The sequence below is a fragment of the Vidua macroura genome, chromosome 3 (genome assembly GCF_024509145.1).
Source record: "Vidua macroura isolate BioBank_ID:100142 chromosome 3, ASM2450914v1, whole genome shotgun sequence".
Lineage (NCBI taxonomy): Eukaryota > Metazoa > Chordata > Aves > Passeriformes > Viduidae > Vidua > Vidua macroura.
Genome location: NC_071573.1, coordinates 22,022,584 through 22,035,252, shown reverse-complemented (window position 1 = coordinate 22,035,252; position 12,669 = coordinate 22,022,584). Strand labels below are relative to the sequence as shown.

Below are 12,669 nucleotides of genomic sequence, written 5' to 3'. Positions count from 1 at the left end.
CAAAGCAAGTAGTTGAATATTAAAAACAGTGATTTTCTTAATTCTTGCATTCCGGGTTCCACATTTTTGTTGCAGATTAAAGTGTTGGTAAGTATTCATAAAGAAGGTCAGTTTTCTTTATAGATCAACTAATTTAATAAAATAAGAATACTTTTATCCTAGTTGATATGCTGCTGCAGTAATCTTCTATGAAATACTTAATATTGTCCTAAGCTACTCTTGGTTAGGCATTTTTGTTTGCTGGTATGCCTGAAGAAAGGGAGGGGAACCACTGGATTGTGTAAAGTACTATGCAAGACAAGTTTTCTGGACATGTTTTGAAGGGATATTTAAATTATGCTTTTGCCTGACATTTTCATGGTAGTTGAGAAAAAGTATGCCCAAAATTTGGGTTTACATGGCCCTGTGTGGTTTCTGGCTAGCTAAACAGAAGAAACTTAATTTTCCAGCCGCTGGGCTGTCAGTTGAAAATGCAAATCAGTGTTACCACTGTTGCCTCCCCTACCTTTTTCCTTTTTTTTTTTTTTTTTTTTAATGTCAGTTTGAGTGTAATGGTGTAATGGTTTGCAGCATGGGGATATTTAGAAGGGTAACATATCCTCCCAAAAGCTGTTTTCTCTCTCAGCTAGGGAAAGCCAAGACAGAAATACAATCACTGAAAGCAGACATTTCATTCATCCACATGCAAATTGCCCCCATAAGCCATGCTTGAGTCTCACAGGAAAGATTGGAAGTGATACAACCTCCGAAGCAAAACTAGGAGCTCAGTCTTTTTCTGCATAACATGTGCTGTGAGTGATTGAAAGTTGTGAATTTTTCATCTCTGTCTCTCACCAAACAGCTGCTGAGTGTCTCATTTCCTTCGCATTTATGCTTTTTCCTAATTTCAGAATTGGAGAGTTGAATTTGTCACTTTTCAGCTCCTGCTGTATAAACCCGTGGTCAGACGCAGTAAGTGCCCCAGCTAAGACAGCACACTCCACAGGCCTGTCTGCACTGCTGGATGAAACACCAAAACTGAAATGATTTCCATTACACAGAATTGTTGTTTTATGATAATTCTATTGCATATTAAGTCCCAGGATTTGAGAAACTTACTCTGTGATCAAAGCAGTGGAATTATTCCCATTAGTTACTCTCTGTGTTTTCTTTGTTTTGTTTTTATTTTATTTTTTAAATTTGACTTCTCTTTAGAATCGTATGCCCACTGGAGAGAGAACTTTTACAGCTATGCTGTTCCTTGTTCATGTTCTGAATGACATCTTTCAGTGAGGGCTCTGATTTTTTTGTTTGAGCTAAGGCTGCTAGCACTGTCTAGGGGAAACTGCTGTCCTGACTGTACATGATAAACCTTGGGAAGGAACAGCTATTTCCCTCATTAGTTTTGATGTTTCACTGCAAGGTAGAAAATGCCCACACTGCCCCTTTGCTCGCAGAGCTGTGCTTGTCTTTCCTGATTTCATAAGGAAGCAAAGCATAACAGAAGAGGTCTGTGGTCAGCAATTTCTGTCTGGGTCATATTCACAGGAGGCTCCACCCCAGTTCCACCCCATCCAAGCTTTTGGCAGACTTGGGCAGTCTTCTGCAGCTTAAGGATTGACAGGTTGTCTCTGGCTACTGCTGAAAGACAGATATTTTCTAGTTGTTGACAAAAAAGAAAGAAAAAGCAACTCTGAGTCCCAGATTATGTCCTTGTTAACCATTTAAAATGCTTTTTCTGGAGAACACCCAGTGCTCTTTCATCAAACCTGCTACGAGGGGATCTACCGTAGCATTCCAAAAAGCCTGCACGAAATGCTTTGACAAAAAACACACACTCTCTGAAATGAAATCTTATTTACTGTGGTGTTATTAAAGTGCTAAACAAACAGACAAACTCAGAAGGGCTGCTAGGATGTGGGCGGGTGAATAAATAAGCTTTGATGCTAATGTCAGTCAATGCTAATTTCTATCCTTTGAAGAAAGTGTGATAAACACAGCTGTCAGAATTGTGATCTGACATTGCTCTAATTAAATTAGATTTTTACTAGAATGAAAGCAGCTGAGCACCTTGTTTTGTTTCCTCTCTAGCTGGACCAATTCAGAGAATAGTGAGTTTCCAGTTCTTTCATGGCCAGGTAGGAAAGATAAGATTTGTTACATATAAACAAGGATCTGAATACACACAAGACTATTGTATAGAATTCCAAATTTATATTCCTTTTGTTGTATTTGCTACCCACAGTTGACATCTTAATTTAGAATCTGAGATCTTCAAGGGGGAATTATCTGTACTGGCCATTAATGCTTTCTTTGCAGTAATATGGGGAGGTGACATAACTGCCTCATGTGCATCTCTCAAGTTTATGTGTTACAGTAGAAGACAGCCAAGGGTGTTTCAAGGTTAAGAACTATTTCATTGCTGATGAGAATAATAACTAGCCATCACTGTAAAGAAAGGCATGAAGGGATAAAAGGTAACAACCTGAAGTCAGATGATCTCTGGATAACCCTTCATTTTTTGTCTTTTCCTCAAGAATCGCCTTGCTCCTTTCTGTAGATGTAGAAAGACCTGTTACTCCAAGCCTTGGAGATTTACTTTGTAAATGAAATTGTGATTTGGCTCAGATGTGGGGGGGCTACTCCTTTTCAGTAGAGCCAAAAATGAAGTGAGGTGATAAATTATTTCAGTACTTTTTTTTTATGAGACCACTATTTCCCAAAGCAATCTAATTAATTACAGAGAACAGCATAGCCCAAAGTAAATAACTGATATATATACATATGTTTGATTTGTGAGTGCTATTGATTTTAATTTAATTAATGTAAAATAGATCTGTGTCAGAATTTAGTGCCATAAAATAAAAATATGAGTTTATATATCGCTAGATTTATATAGAGAAATATTGTATTAATATACCTTCTACCGGTGCCATCTATCAATTTCCAAAATGCATTAATTATAGCAAATCGATCTGATGAGGAGAATTTCAATTAATTACACCATCTCTTCCATGAGTGGGCACTAGATGGCACTGAAAGATAGGAGCTGGGGTGTGGAAATTTCTTGATGTTAGTGTACTTCAGTGGAGGATCACTGCGTAAATGATAGCCAGTAATCTATTCTGTGGGGGGGGGGGGAAAAAGAAAGAAAAGAGTCCCAGGAATTACAGAAGCTTTATTGCATGACTCAGTTGTTTCTTGAGTCTATGGAAGAAATTGGTACAATTAGAGGCGAAGTGGCAGAACATGGTATTAAGTGACCAGGGCTGACAGCAAAGTCCTTTGCAGATGGGAGAAATGGAACTTTCCCTCTCTCACTTGGTCATGATGCTTCACAGAAAAATCTCCTCCAGAATTCATATGCTCCCTTGCTGTCACCACAGCGCTCCTTGAGTGCAGTTCTACTCCCAAACTTGACAGTGTTAAAAACATCAACTTTCACAACATTTCACGCTCTGGCTCTGCCCCATCTGACCAAAGGCAAACCCTTGGGCTGATGGAGGAGACACAGCAGTGGCGTTCAGGAGAAGGCCTGGGTCAGAACTGGAGATTGCAACGAGCTCTCAATAAAAACCACCCCAAATGAACCCCAGGGGGAGAATTAGCAGGGAAGGAGGGGATTGGAGTCTGACTCAGGCTGCAGGACTGGCTCTCAAACCATCAGCAGCCTGACCCGGGTGTTTCACATGCCTCACAAGGGTTTTTAGAGAGCCAATTACCCTCACGACGGGATGAAAGTGAAACAGCTCATCATGTGCAAGGGATCACTGCAGATTATCCCGTGTGTTACTATGGTTTTAAACATTACAAAGACGTACTTTTATTCCAACTGCACAAGGAAGCGCTCAAAGGTTAGGAAACTTCGTGTCTGTGTTGTTTTGGCCCATTCTGTGCACAAAATAAGAAAGACGCCTTTTGGAACAGAAAAGTACGCAACCATGTAATTAAAAACTGAAGCCTATGCACAAATTGGCATAACTATGTCTGGAGCAAGTTTTCCTAGTAATTCAGCACTGGGTTTATCCGTATAGATAATGTTGTTTCCTCTGTGCAATTTCATGTGCAATGTTGGCATGTTTTTAGAGATGAAGGGTAGTCCGTCACATGGACTCTGAACTGTGTCACTGCCGAGGATGAAACTGACTGGGGGCCACTGTGGCCTTCGCGGTGTAATCTCCGTAGACTAAAGGGGAATCCTGTCAAGTCCAGACACGATTTTCCCACAGGTTCGCTCCATTTTGAAAGTGTGTCTATCAGACTGTGGTTCTTTGGGGAGGTTTGGACACGCTCCGTTCATGGCAGCCACTGCCCCAGGAGCCGGGCGGGCTGCGAAAGGCGGGGCGAGCCCTCACGCCACGCTCAAGATGGCGGCCGACGGGAACCGGGCCGGGCGCCACGCTCAAGATGGCGGCGCTGGCCCTCCTTCCCCCGCCCCGCCGGCGGCGACTTCCGGAGGGAGCGGGAGAGGGCGTCCGTCCCATGGTAACTGCGCCACGGTGGGGACGCCGCGGCCGCCTTTCGCTTCCTGCCGCCGCCCGGCCCGCGACGACGGGCAGCCGCCGCCTCCGGGGCTCCGCCGCCGGCAGCCGCCAGGTCGCGAGGTGAGAGGAGCCCGCCGGGGCGGGCGGGCCCCGCGGGGCGGTCTCTCCGCGCCGCCGAGGTACCAGGTCGGGCCGGCGGCGCCGGGGAGGAGGAGGAGGCGGCAGCGGCGGCGGCCGCCCCGCGCTCGCGTAGCGGGGGAGGAACCCCCGGTCCAGGGGCAGCGCCCTGGGGAGCCGCGCCCGCGGGACAGCGGCGGCCCCGCCGCGGGGAGAGCCCTGCTGGGGACGGCGGTGCTCTTGTGTCGGCTGAGCCGTACCTTGAAATATCTTGTAAAATGAATTAATTCTTCACTTCTGAATCATTTGTGTTTATTTTACTGGAACCTGGGGCCTTTTCTTTTCCTCTTTATTTAAAGGTGTTCAAGCACCTAACTTTTTCCGTTCGTTACGGACTGAGATGTGATCAGCCTTTCGTGTGCTCCTGCCCTTTGTTCAGACACACGGTGCTTGTAATTGCCTATTTTATTTGTTAGGAGCAAAGACTCCTTGAGAGCAGGTCTACAGGCAGCGGTTTCGAAAGGGAGCTCATATGGCACCCTTTGTCTTGGGAAATAAGGATACGGTAATTCCCGACTTCTGGCCGCACAACCGATGTTGTGATAAGGTTGCTCTTTGCTTCCAGTAGCGGTGGAAAACGCTGGAGGTGTGCTGGAGAGACCATTAGGGCAGAGGTCTGTCCAGAGGGGTGTGGAAGCCTCTTCAGTTTATGGATTCAGTGCAAGCAACCAGTTCCCATGTTTTCTGTGCAGTTGGCACCTGCAGCCAGTGCAGGAGCTCTCACCGTACCCTGCTTTGGGAATGGCTTGGTTCCTGCATCAGGGACAGCTCACCTGCTGGTTCTTCACATCCTCATCCTGGTAAAGACTGAGAGTATACTAGAAGTTTAATGAAAAACTTTTCTGTGAGTAAGGCAGTAAGACACTCCATTTCTTTTTCTCAGCCTCTGGAGAAGATGGAAAAATAGATTTTTGCAGAATGGTTGATGGTTCACATTGTATAGATAAGAGAACCAGCTCTTCAGGAGAGAGATGAAGAGCTGTAGTTACTCAAAGTGTGTCTGTAGCATGTGTGTGATTTAAATGAACAAAAACTCTCTGATCAGACTTGCAAGTAGCTTGCTATAGAATATCTGGCTTGGATAAACCCGTGAGGTAGTAACATACACTTGGGACAAGGCGTCTGGGTTGTCAGTGGGTTTATAAAAGTGCTCAGCTTTATGAGTGTTGACTGGTGGAACTACAGGCAAAACTATGTACCAGGAGACAGATGGCGTGAATTGAGACTGGAAGGAATAAGGGATTTCTTAACTGGATAAAAGAATAAGAGCCTGAAACAAGCAGCCTGCAGGGATGGGTGTGGAAGAGCTCTAGTGTCAAACAGCCAAGGTGGGGCCAGAGAAAAGTGTATTAGAAAAATATAAATACTTCAAACGTTGGCATGGCACTAAGGCTGCCAGAGTTCAAGAAGTGTTTGGACAATGCTCTGAGGCACACAGTGTGATTCTTGTGGCTGTCCCATGCAGGAGTTGGACTGAGTGATTCTTGTGGTTCTGTTCCAACACAGGAGATTCTGTGATTTGTAGTCTCTTGTGGCTTGTAATATTTAAGATATTTAAGGTTGTAATCAAAACTTCACACTACATTAGAATATATATAACATTTATAGATTGTATTTATTTTACATATATTTATGTTTTTCTCTGAATATAAAATAAATGACTTGTGCTTCTTCAGTTTTTTAGTAGCTCCCAGAAACTCTATCTAGTACTGGGGGGCTGCTGTGCTGATTGCTGAATGCTTGTGTAAATTGAAACACAAATTAAAGAGACAAACATCCTGGTGGGGGCTTTTTTGCTTAAGTAATTATCTTCAAATGTTAAAGTAAGGAAACAAAACGGCCTTTAACACTCATGTTCTGTTTCAGGATACAGTGGTTGAACTTTATAATTGTAGTGAAGGATATTTTCGTGGTTATTAAATAAAAAGAAAAATCAGATTCCACAGGAAGATTTATTTTCTCCTTTAGAGTGAAGGGAGTGATATCCTGTAGTAATATCATAGCCCAGCTGGAGGACACAGTTATTTTGAGATTAGAAGCTTAGATGTGTAGGTTGGTTACAAGCAGATGAATGTTGAAGTGGGGACTTGACTGTAGAGGGGTGCAAAGTATGGAAGAGTGCCTTAGGATTTGAAACTTTGTGCCATCACTCAGGAGAGGTTTTTTCCCCTTTTGAGGGACACAGTATATATGTAGGGAATAAAACTCAATGATTGGCTTTTTCCATTTTTTTGGCCTGCTTTTGAACTCACTATAGTAAAGTTAAGGTTGTTTGCAGGTTATGTGAAGTGATAAATAAGGTCACAGTGATGTCTGTCTGCCTTCAAGGCACCTGGGAGGGGGCAGTGTCAGTGGCTGGGCTTTCCTGTCTGTAGAGCCATACCTTTGCTTCAATGGGTTTGCCTTCTCCTGCTCAGGTAGTGCAGGGGAGACACAGCTTGAGGATGAAGCTTTCTTAGCAGAGTCTCAACATTGCTGAGATTGTGGGTTTTTTCTCTTCACTTCAATTTTTTTTTTTTCACTCCTTCTTTCCGAATGCGCTACCATCACACATTCCTGGCTCTGTTGGAGCATGCCATGTGAGGCTATTTTTGACTGCTCAGAGAATTACTGTAGCAGGAACAAAGGACAGTGATGGGGGAGAAGTGGTCCCAAGGGGCCTTGAGAAGAAAGAGATGGAATTCAGATTAGTAGCCTCCAAAAAAATCTTGCTGTAGAAGAGGTGAAAAGTAAGACTTTGAAAGAACAAAGGTAAAAACAACATGTGAAAACACTTAGTTCTCAAAATGTTACCCTTTCCCATGAGGAGGCTTTTTGAATGGCTTTCATAGTAATGTTTCTCATATGTTGACCATAGATTTATTTGGGCAGTAAGCTTGACTTTTTCTCTAAGCCTTTAACAGAGATGATTGATTTACTGGCTTTGATAGAGGGATAGAATTACTTTCAAACTTTGAAATACATAATAAGCACCTCAGGTAATTAGCAAGCTTACATCTATCTCTCTTTAAAGTGATCAATGGCATTAATTTGGTTTGGTAACCATGGCTATTTTCTTGTTCAGCAGCCATATGGTATTTCTGAGTTTAGTGTGATTTCCTGTAGGTGGTTTTTACAGAGTCAGCTGGGCTTTGGTGTGAAGTGCAGCAAAAATGAAATACTATGGGAAGGTGTGAAAATGTTGTTATATTAAAAGAGAAAAAAAAAACAGGTTGCTTTAACTTTGGGGTAAGAGTAGATTGTAACCTCTAAATCACATGTTCAGGGAGACTGTTATGTGAAAGCAGTACAAATTTGTAACTGCTGCTTGTTTGACACTGAAGTTTTTTAATGCAAATAATGATCAACAGATCAGTGTTTGTTGTAAACAAAATACTTTTTGCCTTTTCTGTAAAAAGGAGCCCCTCTTTCAGTATCATACCCCTTTAAGGGGTTTTCTTCTTGAGGTGTGATACATTAATGCTGTTGTTAAATGTGTCATGACATTAATAGAACAGCCACAGGAAATTTCCATCTGAGTTCTGATTTTTTGAGGCCTGCAGTAATGAAAAAAGTGTGAATTTTATCTGTCACATGAGAAGTGGCTGAAGGAGCTGGGGTTGTTTAGTCTGGAGAAAAGGAGGCCTAGGGGGACCTTATTGCTTTTTACAACCACCTGAAAGGAGGTTGTAGACAGGTGGGAGTTGGTCCTTTCTCCCAGGTACTAAGTGATTAGGACAAGAAGAAACAGCCTCAGATTGCTCCAGAGGAGGTTTAGATTGGATATTAGGAAAAATGTCTTCATTAAAAAGATGGTCCAGCATTGAAACAGGCTGCCCAGGGAAGAGATGGACTCACCATCCCTAGAAGTGTTCAGAAAGCACACAGATGTGGTGCTTACAGACAAGGTTTAGTGGTGGACTTGGCAGTGTTTGTTTAAGGGTTGAACTCGATGATCTTAGAGGTCTTTTCCAACCATAATGATTCTAAGATGGAAATCAAGAGCTTCTGAGAAACATCCTGGGCATCCAGGAGCATAGTCCAGCTGAGCTGGTGAAAGCTAGGATAACAGAGAGGAGTCTGGTTGGGAAGCTTGAAGCGGTTTCTGAAGCAGTTTTATAAAGGTGAAAAATCCTGGGGTTTTTTTGAGCTGACCTTTACTCTATGCTAATAAATAGCAGCTTACATTTCTCTATGGGAGATTCTCCAGCATGCAATATTAACAGAAATAAATCTGTCTGGGAGAGTTGTGGGAAGGGGAACCAGTGTCAGATGGTGATCTTGGAAGGAGATCTGGAAGTGGAAGTTTTCAAGTAAGGGGAGGGGGGCAAAGAAAGGCAACAAAAGTAGTGTTGGGAAATGGAATGGGGCAAAGCCAGGGATCACAGAAGACTGAAGGTTGCTGATGGTGTTGTAGAGTAGCATAGACCTTGAAAGCATAAGGTTTTCTGGTTAGTAAAGGTGGCATTGAAGAGAGACAGAGAAAGAAACTGTGTGGTATATAGGCAGGAAAGTGCCATTTAAAATTAAGTAGAAATACATCTGAAAGGCACCAGAGAAAGAACTAGTGACTGTAAGGTGCATGTTCTTGGGGTTTGTGGAAATAAATGAGAACAGGGCTATGTGGAGCCTATTCCTGAGAGAGGGGAGAACCTCAGTGCTGAGGTGGGGAAGCAGAGGTCTTGTGGTAGGGAGAGCTTAACACTTGCAGCCCCGAATGAGAGAAGCTCAAGAGGGACATGTTAGTGTGCTATGCTGGGTGTTCTCAGTGATGCACAGCCCACAGTGCTGCTCACACTGTGCACAGCTTATAGAAGCTGTGAAAGAAACATTCTTTCTGCCTTCCCTGTTCTTGTTCTTCCCCCATCTTTATCCTCTATGGGAGACATGAAAAACTTGCTTTCTGGTGGATTGGTACAGTCAACATATGACTGGATATAACATCAGCTTTCTGCATTCAGGTCCCTGAAGAAAGGTCTTGCTGTGTATCTTTATGTATAGCATTGTTGTTTTTGTAGAAACAGACAAACACAGCATGATAAAAACATTCTTGTGCTTTCTATAGTACAACATAACTCTTGTGCTATGTAACACAAATTAATAAAAATGACTGAATTAAGCCATAACGAATAGCAGATGGAAACTGTGGTTTAGTCTTGTGTAGTCTCTCCTTGTTAATGAACTTCACATGCAGATGAAATGGGAGGGAGATAGGCTTTAATAAGGGAAAATGTTTGCCTTGTCATCTGAAAACACTTAGGCTCCTGGGTGAAGCCTGTGTGCTCAGCAGTACTCCTTTTTTGTGCAGAGCCAGAGTGTTTAGAAATTAAACTTGTTATTCCTGGGTTGACAAGAATATCTCCCCCTCCTAGAGCTTTAATTCTTATCTTTCCTCTTTATGTAACCAGGGTTGGTCAGGGGCTGTAAACAGCCTTGTTTTAGACTTCCTGGTATTTCCCTGTGCCATTGCCATCGTTGCATGTGATAAGACGTGCCTGCTGGAGCTGAACCAGGGAGTCAATCTCAAAGGCACTAAGGTTTAATACTGGGCTTGTGCCTTGCTTTTTAAAAGTATCCTGTGTGCTGTTTACTGAGTGTTTGGAGAGAGTCTCAAGGAGAATTGTTTCAGCTTTCGAAATTTAAGTACAGCATCGTCTTCCTGTGACTTGTACATATCTGGTCAATGAATATGCTTGAAAAATATTTTGGACATAAAGTGACTGACTTAAGAAATTGTTTCTTTGACTGCATCTCTCTTTAAGGCTTCTTTTCCAATACCTTATTTATTTGTAACATAATTTTTCTTTGTTTTAACTTAGAGAAGATTCATTTGGCGATGAGCTGCCTTTCGTGAAGTGTTTGCGATAAAGTATTTATAGCCAGGATGGAGCATCAGTAGTGAGATTTGAGAAGACACATTTTGTAAACATAAAATCCATTCTACCTGGAATGTGAGTGGAATAGTACAGCTCAGATTACACTTGTGCTTCGGGGTAGTGTTGGAATTAAAGCTGGGGGTTTTGGAGCTTGTTTGTTGTTTTTTTTTCTGCAAAGCCTCATTTGTGGTCTTCCGAGTTTTGCACTTTCCTATTACTTGTTGTAAGACCTAGAGGGTGCTTGATACTTACAGGCTTAGATTGAAAATGCTTTTAGACTTGATGTGAACTTAAAAGACTTTCTTAGGAATTTTCTCCCTGTTGTGTTTACTGAAAGTAGTTGCTGTGCTCAGCAATACAGCTGATAGGATCCATTTCTAATGGTAAAAATATTTAATATTGAAACACCCCTCTTGGGCAGCAGTTCTTGAAGTTGCATCAAAACTGGGTGATGTGAAGATATCTTTAGGTGGGAGGAAGGAAGAGGGGATTTTGAGAACTAGGTAATTAATTAAAGATTGCTGTGGTTATGATGTTTTAGGCTTAGAAAATTAGAGAGTACTATGCTACATACTTTGAATATGCAAGTAAGTTAAAATATTTTCTTTAATACATATGCTGTTCTAAATAATTATATAAAGCTGAAGGGAGTTTTTGCCTTTTGGAATAAACTTACCCTAGTCTTAAACATATGTTCTCACTTATTGTTGATAGCTTCTTTAGTACTATAAAAAACTACAGCAGGTATTGCAAGAATTCAGTAACTTAATCTTAACCCTTTGAAGTTAAGTCCTGTGAAATGTATGTCATGCTGGTAGCTTTATAAAAACATAATGGAATTAAAACCAAAATCCATTATTAAAGCTAGAAGTAAGATCATTAATATAATTTAGAACTCACTTCTGTGGCAGTGAAGTCCAAGATCCTGAATGGTTCTGGACACTTTCTGGGCCTGAATTAGTCATTGGGTATTTTCTGTGACGATGAAACTTTACGAACTTCGATTAAAACAAGATTTGCTTTAAGGGTTTTGAAAATGTCACTGTGTAATAATGTTTATACACCAAGACAGATGAAGAAAGTAGTTGTGGTTGACTGTGAGCTGTAACTGGGGTTTTTTGCATTACTGCTTAACTGTTGCATCAGTAAATTGCTTTTCTCTGCTTTTTTTTTTTTGCTGTCAAGTAAAGCCAGTTTGATCTGCTGCAAACTGAGTACTTTGGCAACTTGTTCTCTGTTAAAAATTTGTAGAGATGGCATTAGTGGGAAAACAGTTACTTGCTTTGTAAGTGGTGCAGTTGAGTTATGACTAAGTATATTGATTTGCCTGGCCAACACAAACTCCAGACAATTTTTTTTTATTTTTTTTTTTCATGGCCATTCCATTATAGGGTCACATGGTGTTATTGCCCTATACATGGTTGAATTTTACAAACCAAACTGCTTTCTGGGGAAATTGAAAGGGGTTTTAATAATTTTTTTGAAATTGGTTTTGATCACTGAGTGTGATGTTGAATGGATTGGGGAAGGCTTGTCCCTCTCAGCTTTTGTTGCTTTGTGAAGCTCTTCTCTTTTTTTATGTATTTACTAATTGCATACACAATAAAGAAGTTACTGACTTCCAAAAAGATAAGATTTTCTATTTTTTTTTTTACTATCTAGGTAGGAGAAACTGCATCTGTTTGCTTGTGCCAGACGTTATTTTGTTTTGTCTCTAAATTGGCATCTTATCCTCTAACCCCCAAAGGCAATTTGAATATGCTGTTTCGAGTTCCTTGCTGATTTTAGAATTTAGGATGCTAAATCTGTAGAACCTACAAATTGAAGGCTGCTAAACCTGTAAAACCCACAAACTGAAATCATAATAATGGGATTATGAGACTCTGAGATGAATTCTTAATTTTAAGTGCTCTCTCTTACCTACTGTACCTCTCATCATTGCCCTCTCTGGTTCAGGGAATGCTTTGGTGGTCAGTGCCCTAGTGTAAAAGGTGTATTAGGTTAACATTTAGTCAGCTGATACTAATGGGTCTGAATGATAGCTCAAAACAGTTGTACTGCTTTACTCTTCAAGACATAACACCAGCCCTTTGTCAGCCCTGTGAAGAGGATGTTCTGTGGTGTCTTGTTTGTCTTTCCTGGAAATTTGTGTTCATATTTTTGTTACGAATTTT

General features: G+C 41.5%; 1 protein-coding gene across 1 annotated transcript in view; it reads left to right on the top strand.

Annotated features, from left to right (window-relative positions):
- Positions 1 to 3,660: 3,660 nt before the first annotated feature.
- Positions 3,661 to 12,669, top strand: part of DISP1 (dispatched RND transporter family member 1) — an 85,693-nt gene continuing 76,684 nt past the window's right edge. Inside the window, exon 1 of the mRNA XM_053973971.1 lies at positions 3,661 to 4,583. Coding sequence (XP_053829946.1) covers positions 4,387 to 4,583 — 197 coding nt within the window. The 5' untranslated portion in view covers positions 3,661 to 4,386. The remainder of the gene's footprint in view (positions 4,584 to 12,669) is intronic.